The 24,849-nt window shown below is 36.7% G+C and overlaps 1 protein-coding gene across 1 annotated transcript in view; it reads right to left on the bottom strand.

Annotated features, from left to right (window-relative positions):
• Nucleotides 1-24,849, bottom strand: part of MYO3A (myosin IIIA) — a 259,169-nt gene that overhangs the window by 231,006 nt on the left and 3,314 nt on the right. The window contains exon 2 of the mRNA XM_078151955.1: nucleotides 23,626-23,760. Coding sequence (XP_078008081.1) covers nucleotides 23,626-23,760 — 135 coding nt within the window. The remainder of the gene's footprint in view (nucleotides 1-23,625; nucleotides 23,761-24,849) is intronic.

Here is a 24,849-nt window from a genome sequence, read left to right as displayed (position 1 = left end):
TACCTTATAGTTCTCTTGGCTTTTATATGTCAAATCTATTAAGTTCAGGTTTTTTTTTTTAAACAAAGTACTGAAACTCTGCCAATTCATTAAATGTCCTTTTTTTTTTCATTCAGGATTATGCTTGGCTTAGCTGGGTATGATATTTTTGGCCAGAACCCCAGTACTTTTGCTTTTCCATATATAATGGTTCCAAGAACACTGCTAGGTCTTATGGGATTCTAACTGTGGCACTGCCATATTTAATTTTTTTTCCTTGTTGCTTATAATATTTTATTCTCGAACTGGGGGTTTTGGAATTTAACTATAATATTCCTGTAGGTTTTCCTCATAGGATCTCTTTCAGGTGGCGATCACTGGATTTTTTCTATTTCTACTTTTCCCTCTTGTTCTAATGCTTTAGGACAATTTTTCTTTAATTATTTCTTATATTATTGTATCAGGATTCTTTTTCTGATCATAGCTTTCAGGTAGTCAGATTATTCTTCTGTTTTCTCTTCTTGAGCTGTTCTCCATATCAGTTGTTTTTCTTATGAGATTTCACGTTCTCTTCTATTTTTTCATTCTTTATATTTTTTGGTATTATTTCTTGATCTCTTATAACTTCTGGCTTCTCCTTGCCAAATTCTAATTTTCAAGGAGTTGTTTTCTTCCTTAAGATTCTGGATCTCCTTTTCTAGTTGGTTGACTTTCTTTTCATAATCTTCTTGTATTTCTTGAATTGTTCTTTTTTTTTCTGTTTTCCCTCAATCTCTTGCATTTATTTTTTAAAGTCTTTTTTAAAAGTTCTATGAATTCTTTTTGGGAAGGTGACCATTTGACATTACTCTTTGGAACAGAAGAGAGTTTCTTTGCTTCAGTATCCTCCTTTGAAGATGAACTCTTGTCTTCTCTCTTCCCATAGTAATTCTCTATGTTTGAATTCTTTCTCCTTTGCTTGCTCATTTTTAAAAAATTTGTAGTAGCTCAGTTTTTATACTCACCTCTAGTCCTGGAGTATGGAGGATGGTGCCTCTGGCCTCGGATCCTCCTTCAGTCCTTTCCTCTGGCTTGGAACTATAACCAAGACCACCAGCCTCCTGTAAGTGCCCACAGCCAGTGGTGTCCCTGCCCCACTGCGACTGCACTCACTGGTGTGTGCTGCCTGCCTCAACCCCCTCCACAGGTGTTCCTTGTCAGTAGAGGTTCCCTCAATCTTCTGCAGTTCAGATGCCCAACTTCCCTCACTGTCTCAGGGGTAAAAGTTCCTGTGGCTGGGGCTGAGGCAGCACAGCTAACCCAGAGCTTGTCACTTATTGTCCTTCATAGGGGCCAGAACTCATCCTGAGATTTTTCTTCAGGTCTCCAATTGTCTGAGAAGGACCACTATTCTGCCCCTACTCTTATTTATTTTTACCACTCTTTGTTTGCCCTGAGGCACTATTTTTATCTCTTTGTGGAGAAAAATTTTGAGAGCTTGAAATTTTCTGACCTACTCTGCCATCTTCCCAGAATTCTCTCCTCCTTCATTATTTCTTACAGCCCAATAATGTTCCATCATATTCACATACTATAACTTGTTCTGCTATTCCCCAGCTGATAGGCATGCCCTAAGCTTCCAGTTCTTTGCCACCACAAAAAAGCTTCAATAAATATTTTTGTATATGTGGATCCTTTTCTTCTTTCTTTGATATCTTTGGAGCATAGATATACTAGTGATATTTCTCAGTCAAAGGGTATGCACATTTTAATACTTTTTGGGCATAATTCTAATTGCTTCCCAGAACTGTTGGACTAGTTCACAGCTCCACCAACAATGCATTAGTGTACCTATTTTCCTATATTCCCTTCAGCATTTGTCATTTTCCTTTTTTTATCATCTTAGTCAATCTGATGGGTGTGAAGTAGTACCTCAGAGCTGTTTTAACATGCATTTCTCTAATTATTAGTGATTTGGAACATTTTTATATAGCTATTGATAGATTTGATTTCTTCTCACTCTCCCCTATCAACCTCTGAAAACCCAGAAAATATCACCCCAGAAAAAAATCCTGGAACACCTGAACTAGAAGAAAGATGGGGAGCAGCAGTGTAGCAGCACAGCAAATGGGTGTCCCAGTGCCTCAGCAAAAATAAGGGAAGCAGCACTACAAAAGGCACCAGGTGGATAAGTATCCTACAGTATTCATCTGAAAAGAGCTGAAGAAAGCAACCTTAAGTCTTCCTAAAGTCCGAGCCTTGCTGATTCCAGCCCAACACCAGGTAAGCTGTCAGAACCTCCAACTGTCAACCAGGAAGAGATCCTGAAGTCCAGGTGGTAGAGCAGGCAATCACCAACACCTGGACCTCTGAGTGCCTCAGTAAGGGCGGGGGTAACTGGTGGAAACCAGCTCAGAAAACCACCAGCTGTCTCGGCACTCTACCACAAAGGAATCTCCCAGTGCATTAGCAGAAATGAGGGAGACAGCACTGCAAGGGGCCCCAGGCAGATAAACACCCTGCAGCACCCATCTAACAAGAGCTGAAGAAAGCTAAAGGAAAGGAAAAGCAGGCAACCTAGAATTGCCTGAAAGTTCCAGCCTTGCTGATTCCAGCTGTCAGAACTCTACAGCCTCCAATTGGCAACATAAGAGGCCCCAGCACACAAAGCCAGTGACCAAGACCTAGGCTCCCAACACAAGAAGTTTGGGTCAGTGCCCTCTGTTCCCCAGCAGGAGAGCTCAATCTCTTTACAGGCCAGGGAATAAAGAAACACCATGAGCAAAAAGAAACATACCATAGATTCATATTAGTAGGAGAAGATTGAAGATCAAGACAGAAATTCTGAATAGGACAACATTGTCAACAAACCCACATCTACAACATCAAATGGGAATATTAACTGGTCTGAAGCCCAAAAGAGCTCAAGAAGGATTTTAAAAGTCTAATGAGAGAGGTACAAGAGTCCTTAAAAAATACAATTGGCCAATTAGAAAAAAAGTACACTGAAGAAAACAAGTCCCTAAAAAAGCACAATTGGCAAACTGGAGAAAAAGTACACTGAAGAAAACAAATCCCTTAAAAATACAATTGACCAATTGAAGAAGGAAGTACAAAAACTAACAGAAGAAAACAGTCTGTTAAAAACTAGAATTGGACAAATGGAAACTAATGACTCTATGAGAGAGCAAGGATCAGTCAAACAGAAAGAAAAAAATGAAAAAATGGATGAAAACATAAAATACCTCATGGGTAAAACAACTGACCTGGAAAATCGATCCAGGACAACAATTTAAAAATCACTGGACTACCTGAAAATCATAATGAAAAAAAGAGCCTGGACAGTATCTTTCAGGAAATCATAAAGGAAAACTGCCCTGAATTCCTAGAACCAGAAGGTAAAATAACCATAGAAAGAATACACGCTCACCACCTGAAAGAGATCCCAAATTGACAATGCGAAGGAATATAATGGCAAAATTCCAAAATTACCAGGTGAAAGAGAAGGTGCTGCAAGCAACCAGAAAGAAACAATTTAAATATCATGGATTACACAGGACCTTTCAGCTTCTACATTAAAAGACTGCAGGGCGTGGAACATGATAAGGCGAAGGAGCTTGGATTGCAGCCAAGGATCAACTACCCTGCAAAAATGAGCATGACTCTTCAAGGGAGGAGATGGATATTCAACAAAATAGGAGACTTCCAAACCTTCCTGATAAAAAGACCAGAGTTCAACAAAAAATTTGATCTTCAAGTACAAGATTCAAGAAAGACGTAAAAAGGTAAATGGGACAGAAAGATACAAAATGTTGTTAATAAGGGCAGACTGTTTACATCCCTACAAGGGAGGATGACACTTGCAGCTCTTGAGAACTGTATTGTTATTACACCATGTTAAAGGAGTATACATAAAGGGGGTAGATATCAGTTGACTTTGATGTAATGCTAAAAAAAAATCTAATCAAGTGGGTTAAATGGATCCAAGTAAGTGGATTAGTCTGATCTTAGAAAATGTACTGAGAAAGGAGGAGGCAGACAAGGGTAAATTACATTCCAGGAAAAGACAGAAAATCCTATTACAGCAGAGGGAAAGAAGGGAGGGGGGTGAGCATTGTTTGAACCTTGCTCTCATCAGATTTGGCTCAAGAAAAGAATAACATGATCAGTTAGGTATGGAAATCTAATGCCCTATGGGCAGTAGGAGGGAAAAGGGGAAAGAAAAGGGAGGGGGGATAGAAGGGAGGGAAGAAGTGGTGGGGACTAAGGGGAAGAGGGGGGAGGGGGATAATAGAAGGGAGGAGAGACTGAAGGAGGCGGTGGTCAAAAGCAAAGTACTGGTGAGGGGGGAAGTGAGAGAGGAGAAAGAAAACATAAACAGGGGGAAAAAAAGATGGAGAAAAAGACACAGATAGTAATCATAACTGTGAAAGTCAAATAGCTATCTTTTTTTTCTCATCTGTTGAGTTTTGTTTCCTCTTTCTGATGGTTCTTCCTATTGGTTTTAATTTTTACTTACAACTTCACTAATGTGAAAATATGGTTAATAGGAATGTAAATGTATAGCCTGTATCACATTGTGCACTGTCTTGGGGAGGAAGGGGAGAAAAATTTTAAACTCAAAAGCATATGGAAGTGATTGTTGATAAATCAAAATAAATCAATAAAATATGCAAAAAAAAAAAAGCCCTGGAGGCTAAACCAGTTGCAACCTGTCAGGGTCAAGGACAGGGCAAAGGCTTTTCTCCACTGTGATTGTTTAATAAGCTTATTAAACATTAACTGACACATCCCAAGGGCAGAGATAGCCACCATTTTTGAACATTGGACGAATGAACTAACATGACAAGGAGGAACAAGGAGGAACATGGAGAAACATGGGATGGGCGGTTCAGGAAGAGTGTAACTCAGATGATCTGGTTCAATCCCAGGCTCAAGTGGGTGGAGTACGGATCTTACTATTTAAAAGTTGATTCTATTGTTGTACTAGCTCACATGTGCTACTAGAGTGTGGTGTGCCCACTTCTCTTGAGAGGCATAATAAAGGCTTTCCTTCACTCACACACACAAAAAAAGATTTGATTTCTTCCTCTGAAAACTACCTAGTCACATCATAATTTGGGGAATTGCTCTTATTCTAATAAATTTGACTCAGTTCTCTATGTATTAGAGAAATGAGACCTTCATCAGAGAAACTTGCTGCCAATATTTTTCTTGCTTTTCTTCTAATTTTAGATGGATTGGTTTTATTTATATAAAAGCTTTTTAATTTCACATAATCAAAATTATTAATTTTACCAGTAAATCTCTGTATCTCTTGTTTGGTTGTGAACTCTTCCCCCATCCATATACCTGATAGGTAATTTCTCTCATGCTCCACTAATTTTTCTGTGTGTGTGTGTGTGTGTGTGTGTGTGTGTGTGTGTGTGTGTGTATATCTATACCTATATATCCCTTTGTATCTGAATCATGTCCCCATTTTGAGCTTATCTTGTTAAGATGAGATGTTAGTCTGTGCCTAAATTATGTCAGACTACTTTTTAATTTTCCAAACATTTTTTGTCAAATGACAATTTCATATGCCAATAGCTGGGATCTTTGAGTTAACCAAACACTAGGTTGCTATGCTCATTTGCTTCTATATATTGTGTAAGAATCTGTTCCATTGATCAACCACTCTATTTCTTATCTAGGACCATATTGTTTTGAAAATTAAAGCTTTGTAGTACAGTGTGAGCTCTGGATTCTTTGTATGTCCAGCACTTTGTATAGTACCTAGCATATAGTAAGTGCTTAAAAATACTCATTGACTGACTGACAACAGTTGACTGAACTTATGCTTTTAAAAAAAAAGAGGGAGGGAGAGGCAACTTGAAATGGATAGAAGGTCAGCTTTGGAGTTAGGAAAAACTGGGTCTAAGTCTTCTCTGACATAATGTGGTTATATGACCATGGGCAAGTTACTTAACTTCTTAGTGCCCCACCTTCATGAATGGAAGGAATTTCCATATCAGAAGGCCCCCCCCAATTAAAATTGCAGGTCTAGATCCACCCCTTTTCCTCTTCAATTAAAAAAAAATAAGCCTATGCAAATATTAACATTTTTAAATGATATACTCTTCAAATGTTATAAAACAATCCAAAGTTTTATATCTGAATATTCAGCAAGTTACAAATGAATAAATTCTCAATTTTCCTCAATTTCCCTTCAATGAAGGGATCAATGACAGAAGCAATTTAAAATGGAAAACAATCTGAAAACTATTTCCCCTTGCTTTTTAAATATCTTTATATTTCGGGCTGTGTCTGATATCCTAAGAGAGAAAATAGGTAAGCAAGACTGTGGAGATTTGGTTGGGGAAAGAACTGAGAAATAGAAGATTTTCTACATCCTAAACCATTCCTGCCTGATTCAACTGTTCCTGCAGCCAGCCTATCAGTCTATCAGAGGGCTTTGCCCTCTGTCTACAAGTCTTTGGAGTGGTTTACCTCAGAACAATTAAGGGCTGAGATTCCTGCTCCGCGTATCAGGGTTCTTAACTTTTTTTGTATCGTAATATCTCTTTGGCAATCCAGTGAAGCCTATGGACAGACTCCATTCCAGGATAATTTTTACATACATAAAATAAAACATAATCAACTACAAAGGAAGCTAATTACATTGAAATAAAGATGTTATCTTTTCCCATCCAAATTCACAGACAACCCCCTTTACAGCCTCTGTTGTATATAAAGTGAAAGTAAGAAGAAAAGAAGGAAATTATGCCAAATACGGGCACTAGCTATTAAACTTAAAAGCAAATGTTGGATCTAAAGACACCAAGTTCTACAGTAAAGCCTCTTTAACTTTAACTCTACAAATTCAGCATTTGTGATCATCAGTCTGGTATCGGGTTGATGTTTTCCTTTGTTCTACAGATGCTACAAAGGGTTTTCTAGCTAAATGTATACAATATAAAAAACAAACCTTAATGAGTGATATGGAACTATTTCCATTTTTAAAAGCAGGAACAAAAAGGTCAAAATTATCTGAAGCCATAAAAAGGGGACTGTTCATTCAGTGGCTCTGTAATATAAAATCCCTTCATTTTCCCCCTTAATGAAAATTGCATCCAGGTGAATGAACAAACTCTGCCACAACTTCAGCCAAGTGCTATTTAAAATCCGCCAAGATAGACTGAAAAGGAGATTAATAATAGGAAGACTGAAAAACCTTTAAGTACAGCTTTGAAACACAATGCTATAATAGACCTTTAATGCTCTCTAATCGAACAAAATTGAAGTATAATTTTCCAAAACCAGAGCTACCATAATTAAATGACTGAGCAACACTGGGACAAAATTGAATACTAAGGCTGTATTCATACATTTAAAAACAATCTTAAAGACAAGGTAGCCAATAACATATGATGACTAGTAACTTACAGTGGTAATGTACTTAAATTTTTCAAATGCATGCGGTTTTCACCATATAGAGAGATGAGTTTTCTTTTTCCCCTGCTCAGGTTTGTGGATAAAAATCAAATGAGAATAAGGATTGATTAATTTCTAGACTTTATGGCCATGATTTCTGACTAGCTTTTACCTACTTTATAAAAGCAAGATAATGTTTGTAAAATGTGATTTGGTTAAAGTACTATAAATGCTAGCTATTATTATAAATAGGGAATGGTTCAAAATATCCTTTCTCCATACCTTCCCACCCATTTGCCTCTTTCTGATAGCTAAAGAATTTGATTCCTGTGGCTTAAAGTTCTCACAATCTTTTGTAGGTCTAGAAACATCTCAGATTAAGTCCTCATTATTCATTAACATCTGGTTTCAGATTAATTGATAAACTTATTTCCAATACAACAGTATGGCTGAGAGGAGATTTTAATAGAGGGCAGAGAGAAGATGGATATTGACTGGAAAAGAAAAGAAAGGGGAATAGGAGGTGCAGTAAACTCTACAAAGAGTGGGAAGAGGGACCCTAAAAAGGGAGTTGGAAGGGCATCAAAAAAGACATAAATTTGTGCCTAGGGATAGTCTAGTACTACCACCTATCTTTTCATTTTATTTTTACAATAAGCCATGGGAAAGAGTGGCACTTATCTGAAGAAACTTATCTTTCACTGCAGGTAAATACATATATTCTTAATTGTGATCTATAAAGGACTTTGTAACCTAGATGGAAGATCACATTTTTATATGCTGCACATTCTAATTTCTTCTTGTTTTCTGAGCATTACAGATTGATAAGTCTTTCAAAAGTACTTTAGGACCAAAACCTCTGGATTTCAGTGAATCACTAGTAATGAACAGGTGCACTGGTAATGTTTCCATTAAATATTTCTTTTTCACTCAATCAAGTGCAAACGTTTATGGAATTCAGGTTAAATTACATATTGACACTTATCTGGATGAAAATACCAATCAACCAACAAGCATTAAAAAGAGCTTGTCCTAGGCTCTGTGTTAAGTGCTGAGGATACAAAGAAGTCCCTGCCCTCAAAGAACTTACATTCCAATGGGGGAGACAACAGATATAAATCAGAACATATGAGATGAATGTAGAGTAGATACAAAGAATGTTTAGAGGAGATGGCACTAGAAACTGGTCTGGAGGAGGTAGCATTTGAGCTAAATCTTAAAGGAAGTCAAAGATTTTGAGGTTGGGAGGGAGAACATTACAGGCACGAGGGAAAACTCGTATAAAGTCAGTGGGATAGGATATAAAATATCATGTGTGAGGAAAGGCAGGTAAGCCAATATAGCCACTAGATTGTGTAGAGGGGAGTGAACTATGAGAACATTAGAAAGGTAGCAAGGGGTCTGGTCTGCTTGTGAAGAGTTTTAAATCCTGAAGAACTTTATGGTCAAACAAGGTGATGTATTAGAGTGTGGGGCCTGGAGTTAGGAAGACCTGAATTCAAATTTGACCTACTTGATCCTGGGCAAGTCACTTAACTATTACTCATCTCAGTCTCCTCATCTACAAAATGGGAAAAAGAATAGCACCTACCTGCCAGAGTAGTTGTGAGGATCAAATTAGATAATGATTATAAAGTGCTTAGCACAGTGCCTGGCACATAGTAGGTGTGATATAAATGTTAGCTATTATTGTCATTACATCCTGAAGTAATAGTTAGCCACTGGAGTTTACTGAGTAACGAGATGGTCAAATCCATCATTTAGGAAAATCACTTTGAGTGGAGGATATATTGAAGTGGGGAACATGAAGACTTGAGGCAAGGAGACCAATTAGAAGGCTATTGCAATTGTCCACGTGATAGGTGATGAGGTTATGAACTAAGGAGTCCTTGCCATCCTTCAAGCATCAAATCATGAGCTATTTCCTAGAGCAGCAATTCTTAATGCATGGTACAGGGACTGTGGCAGGTCCCAAGACCCTTTGAAGAGGTTTGTGAGGTCAAAACTATTTTTTCTAACACTAAAATGTTTCAATTTCTAGTTTCCTAAATATAAATAGACATAATTTACATAAATAATAGCTTTTTGGGGAGGGGTCATCAATAATTTTTAAGAGTGTAAGGGAGGCCTCTGATGAAAAATTTTGAGAACTACTGCCATAGAGGGAGTATAGTCTGATCTCTACAATAGCTAGAGCTCTTTCTCCCAGAAATTACTTTGTATCTATAATATATTTGTTTTGTATTCAGTTTCCTGCTGCTTTCCTCCAGTAGAATATAAGCTTCTTGAAGGTAGAAACTATTTCTTCTCTATTTTTCTCACTCCAACACCTATGGAATAAAGGAATGCTTTATGCTTGATGTATGAGAAAACTATGGCTTGCCAACCAAGTCCCTAGCCCTCCAAATAAATTATAAAAATAGGTCAGTGGACCACAGATGTAGAGGGCAAGATCTCATATGCCAAATGATTCAATGCCCTCATTTTATAGTTGAAGAACTAAAGAGAAAGGAAGTTGAGTTGCCCAAGGCCACATTGGTAATAAACAGAAATTTGAACTTAGCTTCTCTGACTCCAAATCCAAATCATTACAATCTAGCACCCTGCTTCTCTTTTTTGTGTCAGTCTAGTACTCTTGTGTCCATTGACCATGGTCATCGTAATCCCCTGTACTAACAGTACCACGATTAGATTGCTCCACTTTCACAAGTCTTGAAGAAATATTATCAAACATAATGGAATTTCAGTATACGAGAATATAACTCTAAATAGAAACAAAACTTAGATGTATAAGGTCCCATCATAAACAAATGAAAGAAAGATGGGGGGGAAATTACCTATCAGATCTATAGATAAAAGAAAAGTTCATGACCAAACAAGGAACAGAAGAGATCACAGAAGATATGTGGATAATTTTTCATAAATAAAATTTTTCAAGATTTTGTACAAACAAATGCAATAAATCTATTATTAAAAGGGAAGCAATTAATTTGTAAAAAATCTTTACATTAAGTTTCTCTGATAAGGATTTTGTTTCTAAGATATATTATTTAATAATGATTCAAATTAATAAGAATAAGAGTCATCCCTCAATTCATAAGTGGTCTATGAGGAAGTGGTAGTTCTGGGAACAGGCAATTCTACGGGAAGTAACTCAAACTATCCGTAGCTGTATAAAAAATGCTCATGTCTATCACATTGGCAAAGATGACACAAAAGGAAAATGACAAATATTGGCGGGCTGTAAAAAAACAGGAACATTAATGTACTGTTGATGTACCTGTGAATAGGTTACAATCATTGTGTGAAGCAATTTGGAATTATACACAAGAAATTCTAAAGAATGTATGCCCTCCTAATCAGATGCAGCACAGTCATGTCTACCCCCAAAAGCCATAGAAGAAAGATAAAAAGGTCCTTTTGTTGTTGTGTTCTTTGGTCTTTTTCAGTCTTGTCTGATTCTTCATGACCCCAGTTGGGGTTTTCTGGGCAAAGATACCAGAGTGGTTTGCCATTTCCTTCTCCAGCTCATTTTACAGAGGAGGAATCTGAGGCAAATGGAGTTAAGTGACTTGCCCAGAGTCACACCGTTAGTAAGGGCGTGATATTTATAGCAGCAATTTCCATGGTGGCATAAAACTAGAAACTAAAGGAATATTCAAAAATTGAAGAACAACTGAATAAATTATGGTATACAAATGCAATAGAATACTATTGTGAGAAATGAGGAAATAAGTGATTTCAAAAAGACATGGAAAAACTTATATGAACTGATGCAGAGGGAAGTAAGGAGAACCAGAAAACTATATGTTATAACATCAATATTACAAAAAACAAACAATCTTGAAGACTTTTATAAGCTGATTAAGGATGAAATGACAATACCTCTGTAAAAACAAACAACTTTGAAAGCTATAGGAACTATGATCAATAGATATTATCAGCATTTCAGAGGACTGATGATGAAGCATATCATATGCCTCCTGATGGAAAAATAATGGTTTTAGGGTTCAGAATGAGACATATATATTTTTGCATACAGCTAATAAGGAAATTTGTTTTGCTTGACTATTCATATTTGTTACAAGGAATTTGTTTTTCTTTTCTTTTTCCTCCAGCGGGGTTGGGGGAGAAGAAAAGAAAATATAATTTTGTTAATTAGAAAATAAAACTCTTTAAAACTACAGAGGTTGAGGGTGGAATAGAGATGGAACAGAGGGGGAATCTTGCATGCACTTTCAAATGAGGTCATTGTGTTGTGAGTTTTGCTTAGTTATTTGATTATTTTTTAATAAGAGTATGCTTAATAGGTGGGGATCATCTGGAAATGTCTATAACATAAAAACAAAAATGCAAAAACAAACCCCAAACAAAAATAATTTCTGTATGGTTTCTTCTAACTCAGCCCCAATGGTAACAACTTAGAGTAGAATGAGTTAAGCAATCAAGGTAGCAGTAATATATTCAACTTTGTTAAAAAGGTAGGAGGGAAAAAAGCACAATCCTTTTCTAGTTAGCTTGGGCTTTGTTTGCTAAGTAGGAGTTTTAGGCTTTAAACTTGCACATCACGTCAAATAATTCCATGATTAACAAAGAGGCCAGGTTTAGTAAAAAGGAATGAGTCACTGCTGATTAGGACCATGTTTACTATTTATACTCTGGTAGTTGGAGAAGAGGAAAGATGGTTTAGAGCACTATAGTACAAAAAAATCCATTAAAAAATTAACCACGTATGTTTTTTTTTAAAAGGCATAGACACCTTGACCTTGATTTTCTTCTGAGCCCTAACTAAAATACTAATGATAATACAGATGATGATGATGAAGATGATAATAAATTTTTTAAATGTCTCAGTGAATTCTGCCATCTTGTATAAGCATACCAAGATGCAGCCTGTTATACCTACCTGGGAGCCTGCAATGGCTGTTCCTTCTCTAGAAACACAAAAGAAATCACCCTGTCAATCACTTCTCTCCTGCCATGTGGCACCACCAGAAGGAACAAAGCGTAAAGTTGGGCTGTCAGCACAACCCAGAGGCCTATGTTTACCTCCCCCACAGTATACTATGGGATGATGTAGATTTATTTTTATTGACTTCTTCATATGGAAACATTGCCTCCAGTACTCAGTGAAAGAGAAATAAGAATATCTTTGCAAGCAGGAATTTGGTCTTTGTTTCATTTTTCTCTCTCTCTCTCTTTTCCCCTTATATTAGGTTATATTCTCTTTCTTCCTAACAGGCAAATATGGGCTTCTGAGATCTCTGAATGCCACCTTTAAGCAGGAAAATAAAAGAGCGGCTAATAATCCATGACATATGAAAGTAATACTTATTTGCTGTGAAAGCCATGGCCAATGATTTGAAATCTATGTTTGAGAGCCTTTATGAATGTTTACTGAATTTCAGAGCTTCCTAATGCCACCTGTGATTACAAGTCTTTGATCTTATTGAAAGAGAGATGATTTCGAAGAGAAAAATTGCTATAATTGGGAAGCAACTAGAGAAACTGATGTAATTATTAAGGATGAATAAATCAGGGCTAAATCAGATGCATAATGGGCCACAGTGTTCATGGCACCACCATGACAAGAACACTTACAACAGTCTGTGTGTGGAATTTAGAGGAAACTGGCTTCTCCACCAATATCACCTCCTAGATCCAAAGCCAGTATTGGTAGGGACCAGATGACCTTTCAGCTAATTTCCAAGTGGCAGATAAAAAAATATTTAAAAAGTAACTACTTTTTAAATATTTCTTTCATCCTGATTTTTGGCAAGTTTTTGCTGCCTTCAATGAATAAGCATTTATTAAAAGCCTACTGTATGCTCTATACTGGCAACAGAAATATAAAAAAAAGAAAGAATGCCTACTCTCAAGGGGCTTACATTCTAATGGCAAAGGCAATAAATAGTCTAAATGTGTATATATATGCATATATGTGACTAAGTATATTCAAATATGCAAATTATCTATAATTGAAATAAATCATGAGTTACCTTCAGTAATAGAGATTTCAACCTTTCCATGTTTTCCCAAATTACGTGCTTCCTTATTGTGTGTCAGTGTCCTCCCAAAGGTTTACTTTAGTGGGTCCACACAATGTGCTTGAGGCTTTTCTCAATTTCTTCTGAGATCACAAGAGTGTCACTAGAGTACTCTAGATGTCCACTGATGTCCCTGGCTCCTGCCACATGACCAGCCCATCTTCTTGTCCTACATCTTTTACTCTAGTTCTTCAGAGATCCTCAACAGTTATATATGCCTGCTCACACCCAACATATGTCCTTCCACTGACCTCTGTGCAATATTCCTCTTTAGCTCTTTTGAGCAGTGGTGTTCCACGGCCCATGGCATACAGTCATTCCAGAAAAGGGTTAATGTTGAAAAGTTGGGTTTTTGCTTTCACAGGAAGCTTGCAATCAGTAAAAGAGATTTTCAAATTCCTAAAAGCAACCTAGTCTACTCTAATCCTCCTTTTCTACTCTGGGCCCAGCTCTATCTACACTATTTATTCAAAAGCCACATATTTGCTAGACAAGCACTATAGTATATCTATACAAATGATAGATGAGACAGTCTTCATTATATACTTATGCAGCAATACACTGGACTCACTCTCCCAGAGCAGGCCTGTCTACATCTCCCTCTCAGGGTTCTGGGGTACCTGAGGAATCAGGTGGAACTTTCATCAACCACTGTTAGCTGCCAGTGACAAGTGCCTCAGTTATACCCAACAATTAACATCAATTAGCTTTTATAAAAAAGGTATTAAGACCAAGCAGGAGTACATTACAAACATTCCCTCCCAACACTTGATGGATATACTCTTCTTTAAACTACCTCAATTCCTGGGAAGAAGGCTCAGGCTTGACACCTTTTCTACATAGCATTCACCCCACCAAGGTCACTTGTGGTATGGCTGATGGATAGATCAATCTACATGTCTGCTACTTCTGGGTTGGGTTAAAAAGATTGTTTTAGACTTTGTTCCTCATTATTAGGCTTCCAACAACATGGACACTAGCTCCCAGAATTCTGGTGTCTCACTCTTCTGACCTTTCGAAGTTCACCATCAAAGTTAGCCATCTCTAATCTCCATCAATAAAATAAGAAAGAACAAATGCAAATTAAGAAAAGATCCCAAGCCTACCCATATTCACTATACCCACTGGGGCCTCAGATGGCAAGGGCTGGAGGATACTTCCAACTAGAGACTTATAGCATATCTGTCCTCAAACTCTGCCAAGGAGGAAGAGAATCAAAGCAAGACTTTCACTTTGGCTGGTTAATGCCTTTTGAATGACTCCACTTCCCCTACCCCCATCCCAGTTCAAGTTTCACAGTCAATCAGAAAGTTCCTCTTCATCACATGGCTAGGGGACCAGAACAAGTTGCAGAATATCTGCACATACTTCTATCCACTTTGCAATTCCATTAGCAGAGCACTCTGGGCATGCTCATAGGGATTGGATTCATTGGCCAATCTATTACCTCCATTGTGCATATGTGTGTGTGTATACACATATACATATATGTGTATGTGTATATACACATGGATGTATGTATCTGTATATATGTATCTATATACACATACACATGTATATATATATATATATATACACGCGCACACACACACACACACATACAAAATAAATAAAAAGATAAACAAAGTAAGTGGAGGGAAGTTGAATATAAGGTAGGTTGGCAAGGCTTGCTTCTTTCTCTGCCACCCTTCTCATTGTTAAGTAGCAGCTGCTTTGAGTTCATCTTTCTTTTCTAAGCAATGGGCATCCTAGGAGTCAGGCAGGTAAGAGATGTTGACAATAGAAAATATAAAAAGATTATGTTCATGTAGGTCTGGGAAAAAGGGGTCATTGGAGGTATTTAGGTGGTGACCAACTGCATCATACCAGCTTTCCTCCTACAAGTGCCAACAAAAGTTGCCATCGTGAATTCCTTGTATGAAATCAAGGTCTAATCTACTCCTTATCCCCATTTTACAAGTGAAAAACTGTGATTCCAAAGATAATTGGAGAGGTTAAGAGTAATCAGAAAAATATGTGTAAAAGAGAGGTATGTGGTAGAGATTCATTAGATCTCAAGATGTCTAACCTAGCTAAAAAGACCCATGTGAGGGCTAGGCTTCCAACACTAATGGTTTTTTTATAATATTAAGTCTTACTTTTAAAACATTCCAAACAACTTTTGTCCCTTCCCTTCCTCATCCAGGATTATAGGAGAGTGATATTCTAAGCATTCTTTCCCTCTCAGAAGCTCAAACTTAGAAGCATAAAAGTATCTCCATTTTAAGGAGGATACCTAGGACGGCCATATCTTCATTCTTCTCCAGGCCGCACTCCTGACTTTGCATAGGACTTGGTCTACTACGCTGTGGAAACCTTTTTACCCGTAAGCTCACTTCACCTCTGAACTACTTTCACATTGGAAATATCCTCTGGCCCTGTAGTGTCTCCCTCTAATCAGCTGGTTCATCCCAGTACCTCCAGTTTTAAAGAGGAGGCCCAGGCCAACTTTATGTTCATTCTTTTTCAAACTATACTCCTGACTCTTCACAGGGACTGTCATGCTCCAGCAGAGGGTACCTTCAGCCACCTTTAATCCCTCTGTTTGTATTTATATCCCCATCTCTTAGCCCAGTGCTTGGCACATAGTAAGCACTTAAAATGCTTGATGACTTGACTTGACTGGCACGAAAGATCTGTAAGGTGCCAAGTGTTCTACTTTTCATTCAGATCAGGAATTTTTAACTTTTTTGTGTCCTGGACCCCTCTGGCAGTCTGGTAAAGTCTATAGATCCCTTCTCAGAATGTTTTTAAGTGCATAAAAGAAAATATGTAGGATTTTAAAGGAAACCAATTATAATGAAATACAGATATCATCCTTTTTTAAAAGTTTGTAATCTCCCTCAAATATTTCTGAGGACCCCTGGTTAAGACTTTCTAATTTAAGTGGACCATCTTGAGTTTAAAAAGCATACCTAGACTAGCCAATTCACTGCAGTAGATCCACAGTCTAAATCTATCTAGGTCACAGAGAATGCATGCAGGAGTCAGAGCAATATTTACTAATTTAAATAGAGAAATATATAATAATAAAGAGTAATATCTAAGTAGATATATATTTAGTAAATAAACAATATAGAATATTATATAGAATAATATATAATATAATAATGTATTATATAATATAATAGTATATAAGTAAATATATATTTAGTAAATAAATAATATATAATAATTTAAATAGTACTCTAATAATAAGAACAATAATAACTATTGATATAACTCAACAGAAACTGTTGGGAAAATTGGGAAGAGGTTTGGCCAAAATTAGATTTAGACTAATTAAACTCCAAATAGATATATCACCTAAGTATAAAAAAACACATCATCAAAAATAGAGGAGGATGGGGGCATATTTTATAACTATGAATAAGCAGAAGAATTCCTAAACAAATAAGTGATCATGGATGAAAAAAATTTCAATTACATAAAATAGAAAAGCTTTTGCATGAATAAAATCAATGCATCTAGAAGAAGAAAAACAGCTAATTTGAAGAAAATCTTTTTAACAAATGCCTCTGAAGTACTAAAATCCATGATACAAACAAATATAAAAGAACAACAGACATGACTCAGTAGATAAACTAAAGAAATATGAACAAGCAATTTTCCAATAAAGAAGGCCAAGGTATAGATAACAATGTGAAATAATTCTCCAAATCAGAAATACAAATTGAGACAACCCTGAAGTTTAACTTTACATCTACTGGATTGGCAAAAATGATAAAAGAAAATATCAGAAATATCAGCAAGACCAGGACAGTATAGGAACTGGTCCAACCATTCTGGAAAAAAAAAAAGATTGGAGCTAACACACATTAAAAAGAAATCACTAAATTGTAATTCCTGACCCAATGATAACACTAGTAGGCATATATACCAAGGCTAGCAAAAACAGAGAGGAGGGGCCCATAGATACAAAAACATTTAGAACAGCACTCTTTGTAACAGTAAAGAGCTAGAAGGAAAGTGAGTATCTATTGATTTGAGAATGGCTAGGCAGATTGTGGCATACAAATGTTAATAGAGAAGAAGTGACAAAAACAAAGCATTCAAAGAAACTAGGGGACACCTAAATTGTTTTAAGAAAATTGTGCAGACTTCTAGGGCTGTATCTCAAAGAGATCATAAAAACGGGAAAAAAGACCCACATGTACAAAAATATTGATAGCAGCTCTTTTTGTAGTGGCAAAGAATTGGAAATTGAGGGAATGCCCATCAATTGGGGAATGGCTGAACAAGTTGTGTGGTATATGAATGTATACCCTTGTGCTATAAGAAATGATGAGCAGGCAGACTTCAGAAAAACCTGGAAAGACTTGTATGGACTGATGCTGAGTAAAGTGAGCGGAACCAGGAGAACATTGTACACAGTAACAGCCATGTTGTGCGATGACTAATGTTGATAGACAGCCCTTCTTAACAATTTGCAAGGATCTAAGACATCTCCAAAGGTCTCATGATGAAAAATGCTATCCACATCCAAAGAAAGAACTATGGAGTTTGAATGCAGAGCAAAGCATACTATTTGCTATTTTTTCCTTCTTTTTGTTTTGTTTCCTCTTTCTTGTGGTTCCTTCTATTGGTTTTAATTCTTCCTCACAACATGACTAATGTGAAAATATGTTTAATAGGAATGTATATGTATAGCCTATATCAGATTGCATGCTGTCTTGAAGAGGGAAGGGGAGAAAAAATTTAAAACTCAAAAGCTTATGGAAGTGATTGTTGATAAATCAAAATTAGTTAAATTTAAAAAAAGGAAAATTATGCAGAACAAGGAGAATAAATTAAAACACAGGGGCACAATAGTGAAAAGGCAAACACTAAAAACTTTAGTCCTCTGATCAACAGTGACTAATTATGACTTCAGAGGACTTGATAATGAAATATGTCTCTTATCAGCAAAGAGAAAGTGGACAATAGCTTTGGAATGAGCATATATTATTCAGTCAGTTATCAGGCACTTATTAACCATTTACTCTTTGCCGGGCTGGGTACTAAGCACTAAAAAGCCATAGATGTTCAGATATACCCAATGTGATGATTTGTTCTGCTTGATTTGTTACCTATCACAAGGGAAGGCCTTTTGTGTGGGGCAGTCATTAGGCCATGACAAGCATACTTTAGATGTACATCAAGAAGACATTTTTTTAAAAGAAGAAAAAAATAAAATGAAGAGATTGGACTGGATAGGTAGTGTCAAATTCAAATAGAAATGAGAGCTACTAAGCCATATGTAAGAAGCCCTGTGGGCTGAATATTGACTTAGAAAACCACATATTAATAATGTCTACATTATATTATATTTTTAATTATTTTGTAAATTATTTCCCAATTCCATTTTAATCGGATTTGGGCCACACTCAGTGTGTTATGGGCCACACGTGGCCTGTGGTCATGTCTGACACCTGTTAACTAGATGACACTGAGGTTCCTTCCAGAGTCTGGAGAGGTTCTGTGACTTGTCCAATGTCACACAAGTAGTAACTGATTGTGTTAGAATAATAAAGGAAGCACCAAGGGGGTAAAGAAAGTTTTCCCATTATCCCCAAAGCATAACCCTCACCACTCTTTTTGACAATAAGAAAGAAAAGGGTCAATAAGAAATGTAAGAAGCACATTGTTCCCTAAGCCTCTCTCCAAATAAAAAAAGAATAGCATAGAAAGGAAATCATTTATCTCCAGAGAACAGAAAAGCATCACTACCCTTTCTACATCTTCAACCCTAGATTGAAATACAAATTAAAAGATTTTTCATAGTCATGAAGAAGCATGTGACAGCTTTTTTTAATCAAGACCAGAAACATTCCTCCCCACACACCACCCTCATAATAAGGGATGTCATTCAAAATTCAAATGTTCTCTTTTCCCTAGAAGCCTTTTATAGTTTGCATTGTGTTGCAAACCCTGAATTTTTAAAGTGGAGGTAAGCAGAAGAGGCTGGTTAAAATAACATGGTTTTCATGGAGCCATTCTACTGGGGCTCTTGGCAGACATAACTTATTTGAGCCTTAATTGGCTGAGAGGCGTGATTAGCAGTCATTTTATAGGATAAAGTATTTCTGCCACCAGCCAAATCTTCCAAAGTGCCTCAGTAGCAGAGCCTTCTACTATTTGTGTTCAGAGCAGGTAATTAAGCATCTAATCACTTGTGCATGTGAGCAATTTGTCTAATTTCCATGGATAAATACAGGCTCTTGCATACAATTTGAAAGCTTACTTTCTTCTACAATATACATGGAAATATATATACACATACACACACACACACACACACACACACACACATATATATACACACATACATATATATTCAAAAGGCTATTTTCTCTCCTACTTTGAATGCCTGTGTAGGTAAGATCTTTAACATACCATTGTGTTACACAGAAACTTAAAGTAGTGGATAGAGGGTTATTCTCAAGTTCTCCATCTGACACACAATAGCTCTGTTACCATGGGCAGGTCACTTAACTACCTATTGTACCAGATCTTAAGTTAAGATTTATTTGATCTATACTGATATCAGTGGAAGAAGTTTCCACACTGGGAATTTCCCACATTAATGAAATCTTGGATCTGACACTTACCTCCTCCTATTTCCTTAGCCCCCTAAAACTTTTCCTTCACAGTTTCCCCTACTCTGATACCTTATTTTGGCAAAGAAGGGACCCTGGGTTCTTGAAGGCAATGTCAGTGAAACATGAGCTGACAAGTTCCATCCTGATAGAAAAGCTGGGAGTAGAATTCCAGCAGGCTACATTTGCTTTCAATGACCATCTCAGTATGGCAAGGCTCGTTGTTAGTAGGCTGATCAACTGACTGATCATTGGTGATGAATTCTTTGGCCTTGGTAACCCCATTAAACAAAGAACAATATAAGATGATGCCCAATTCCTTTCACTTTTGCAATGATGGTGACAGAATGGAGAAAATGGGAACATAATGTGCTAAGAATCAGTTTTTAGACAGACTATAAACATTAACTTAGTTGATGGTATGCTGTGTGATATCCTTGTCCAGTGATTAATGAGTGGACATATTACTGTATGAATGGAATCCTATTAATCATAATGTCCATATTATAAATTAAACTATAAGACAAAAGGAAGTTACAGAAAATGCCAACAAACAACTATGCAGAAGTGGTGTGAGGATGTCATCAGAGAGCCGTATGACCGAGAAGAGGAAAAGATGGACCAGTAATACAGCAAGAAGGAGGGCTAACTGATTGACAGCCCATATTTGCCATTGGGAAGAAATTTAGAGGAATACCTCCAGAGCACTGGGTAAATCCCCTATGGAGAATTTTTGGAAGAGTATAAATAAGCACTGCATAGGATCATTGATTTTTGACATGGAAGGATCCTCAGAAGTCATCAAGTTCAACTATCTCATTTTACAGACAAAGAAATTAAGAACCAGACATTTTAACTCATTTGCCCAACATCATATACCTAATAAGTTTCTAAAACAAGATTAGAACCCAGGTCTTACTAATTTCAAGTCCAATAGTCTATCCTCTACACCGCTTTCTATCACACTAACAATAAAATGTAAATACCAAGAGCAAGTAAGCTGCCATATCCTATTTGGTTCAGAATCAATCAATCAATGAGTATTTGTTAAGTGCCTACTATATACTAGATATCGTGCAAATCAGTGGGGATGCAAATACAAATAATGAAATGATCTCTACCCTAAATGAGCTTAGATGCTAAGGGGGGAAACAAGTATACAAAAATGTACACAACACAAATATAAAGTAAACAACCACAAATCTATACAAGATAGTTAAATAGAATATAGCTTGGCATGGAAGGCACTCAAAGTTGGCAGGAATCAGGAAAGGAGAAAGGGAAAGGTAGAAGCATTTATTAAGTATCTATTATGTGCCAGGCACTGTACTAAGCCCTTTACAAATATAATCTCATTTGATTCCCACAACAACCATGGGATATGGGTGCTATTATTATTCCCATTTTCTAGTTAAAGACACAGAGGCAGACAGATGTCAGTTAACCTGCCCAAAATCACAAGGCTAAGAAGTGTCTGAGGCTCTATTTGAACTCAGATCTTCCTAACTCCAGGCCAGCACTCTTTCTACTGTGCCACCTAGCTTCCTCTAAAGACTCCATGCAGAAGATGGCGCCTGAGTTGTACCTTAAAAGAAGACAAGGAAACTTATGAGGTGGCAGTAAGGGGAAAATGAATTTCAGGCATGGGGAAAGGCTAGAGCAAAGACACGGAGGCTGAAGGTGGAATGTTGTTAGTATGGAGTGAAGAGGAGACCAGTTTGCCTTACTCAGGTTTAGATGCTCTCACACTACATTACTGAATTTTTCTTGCTCTCTCTCAAGTAAATGTGCAGCAAAATGAAGAGCCAACCCCAAATAGAAAGCAGAATTCTAAAGCCTGAGAAATACTATTAAAATTAGGACAGGAAATTAACAGTAGAGAAAAGGTAGTGCTATAATGCTTGTTGAATAGAATTTTTACCTAGTGTAATTTGTCTTTTAAACACATTACATTTTAGGTTTGAACTAGGCAGAGTCTCCATCTACCCAGTGAGGAGTCACTGATTTTTGTTTTCTATGGAAAAGAATGGCGTATTTATTTAAAAATTCTTTCAAAACTGTGGAGTTAACACTGTATTTTGAAAGAATAATTCAAGGACTTCAACACTGGCATACTCTCACCAAAACTGATAGCCCAAACATGGAGATGATTCTTTTGAATCACTGGTAAGCTAAGGTAAGATGAGTGACCTGACCCAGTGGTTTACAAAGCATGGACTGGGCACCCTTGGGTTCCCCAAGACCCTTTCAGGGTCTGTGAGGTCAAAACTATATCCATAATAAAACTAAGATGCTTTAATTTTTAAGATGGTAAATATTAATGGACAAAATCCGCATATATAGAAGCTTTTTGGAATCCTCAGTAATTTTTAAGAGTGTAAAGGGTTCCTGAGACCAAAAAGTTTGAGAACTACAGATTATAAATACACACAGGAAGGTTTTATTTTTATTAACCTTGAGTGAACAAAACATATCAGAATACTTAAAAGAAACTAATGCTACATGATGATTTATGGAAGGGAGACATTAACTTTGTTGTTATAAAATTTTCCTACAGGAAAGAAAATCATAATTTTTAGATTGTATATGAAAAACTTTAGCTACTAAACAGTTTTAGGAAGACACTGGAAAACATTTTTTACAGCCAATCTAAAATCCAATAAAAATACAGAATCAATTAAAATTTTAATAAAATCAAACCTTTGAAGAATAACAAACACAACATTTAAAACGTAAAAATAAAATGCATAAAAAGGTACACAAAAGGACATCCATGATAGTTGAATAATGTAGTGGCTTTACTATAGAAACCTTACTAGAGAAATAATACAGCCAAGTCTAAGGATCAGATGATTTCTTTATGGTTACAATGAATTTCACTGGATTCAGTGTTAACCTCTGAAGCAACAAGTATACCATTTGTGCATACAGATCAATTAATTGCTAAAGAAAAATCTGAGAAATAACCTTTTTCAAAGGCTAGTAGGTGTGGTAACAGGTCACCTCTCTATTCCCTTGTCTTTAGAAAGGAGCCTCCAAATAGAGGATAATTTATCTTAGGATCTTTAAAATTCTTTTTTCAGAGCTTCCCTTGATAAATCATCCTATATTTAAACAAAGGTGTTTTTTTTCCTTTACATCAAAACTGAATACCTCATCTGATTGACTAAACCATCATATCCACCAAGGAGAGAATAAATAAAAGAAAAAAATAGTTCTTCATCTTCTTTTGCTTACTAATTCTTCTTACACAAAGCCCAAAATTAAGCTAATCTATAGTCTACCCTTCTCCAGGATGAATCATTCTAATTTCCTCTTCCTTTCTTTGTAAGCTCTTTAACTCTCATTCTTTAATCACATATGTACAATTCATGTGAATGACCTCCTTATTCCTGATGGCTCTCAAGATGAGGAATCCAGAATGGAATCATTATTTCAGGAAGGCTTGGACTGGTCTTGGGCATAAAGAGATGAATTGGTGGATGGATTATTTTACAGTCTGTAAGAGCCTCAATAAATAATCAAAGGTAAATAATCCCAGGGGTCCCTTCCCAAATCGTCTCCAGTTTCAGTAGGGATTAAAGACGTACCTCAAGAACCAACCAGAGCTGGTCGCCATTCTTTTTGCCCTTCTTGAAGTACATCCCATAGAACTTGACTACATTGGGGTGATCAGAAAGGGCTTTCAAGATATGGTATTCTGCTTCTATCTCTTCATCAATATCCTAGATGGAAAAGGTCAGAAGAATGTTGTCAAAAACAAAGAAATGGGAAAACAAGAAGTTAAGGGTTGTCAAAGCAAAATAATAATGAAGTACAGTTTTTTCCCCCTCCAAGGGGAGGATTCAGACTTACGATTTCATCAGTGTGAACAACTCCTCATATAAAAACATTACTCACCAAAGAAGACATGCAACCAAACTGTAACATTACTCTAGAAGGGTTAAGTCGCTTGCCCTGGGGCAAACAGTCCTTATCAGATATAGGATTTGAACTCAGGTCTTCTTGACTCTAAGGCCTGCTTTCTATCCACTATGTCATAGTGCCTCCATGGTGGAGATTAGTGACATATTATAAAGACTATGAATGATTATTTCTCATATTTAAAGGAAGAGAGCGGTGCTTTCATTCAGAACAAGAACAACTATTTCAACTCATGCTGTTATTTCACCAGACTAGAAAGTAATGGGAAAAGGAGATTTACAGAGGCACAGCCAAGGTTGGGAGATTAATTGAGAAAGGTCATTAATTGAAGAGACGTGATTTAAATAGCTTTTAGAAACTTTGTTTGGCTTATCTAGGATAGTATTAATTAAGAGCCAGTTGTCAAGTCAAGAAAACATGGATATTTTAAGTGCCTAACACATGTAAGGCACTGTGCTTAAGTGCTGGGGAATACAAAGAAAGGCAACAGACGGACCCTGCTCTCAAGAAGGTCAGAATCTAATGGGGGAAACAACATGCAAGCAACTATATACATACAAGATACATGCAGGCTAGATAAGAGATAATCTCAGTGGGAAGGTACTAGCATTAAGGGCGATCAGAAGAGTTGAGCATGTTATAAAGTTAATTTTCCAATAAATGATTAACTTGATTAAAGTGACATAACTCTCCAAAGTTCTGTTTTCACTAAGAGAGAAGCAAGTTATTAGTCTACTCTAAGCAATCAAGAGGAAAAGAAGGCTATCGACCAGCCTGGAATGACAGGCACATTATTCACAGGAGGAAAAGAAAATAAAGAAGAATATTGCCCGTGTAATTCATAGTGATAGAACCACGTGGGTATGCAAAAAACACCTTCAGAAAAGAAA

The sequence above is a fragment of the Phascolarctos cinereus genome, unplaced genomic scaffold, assembly GCF_003287225.1.
Source record: "Phascolarctos cinereus isolate Bilbo 61053 unplaced genomic scaffold, phaCin_HiC Scaffold_1;HRSCAF=81, whole genome shotgun sequence".
In the NCBI taxonomy this organism is placed as follows: domain Eukaryota; kingdom Metazoa; phylum Chordata; class Mammalia; order Diprotodontia; family Phascolarctidae; genus Phascolarctos; species Phascolarctos cinereus.
This window is presented reverse-complemented; position numbering and strand designations above follow the sequence as displayed.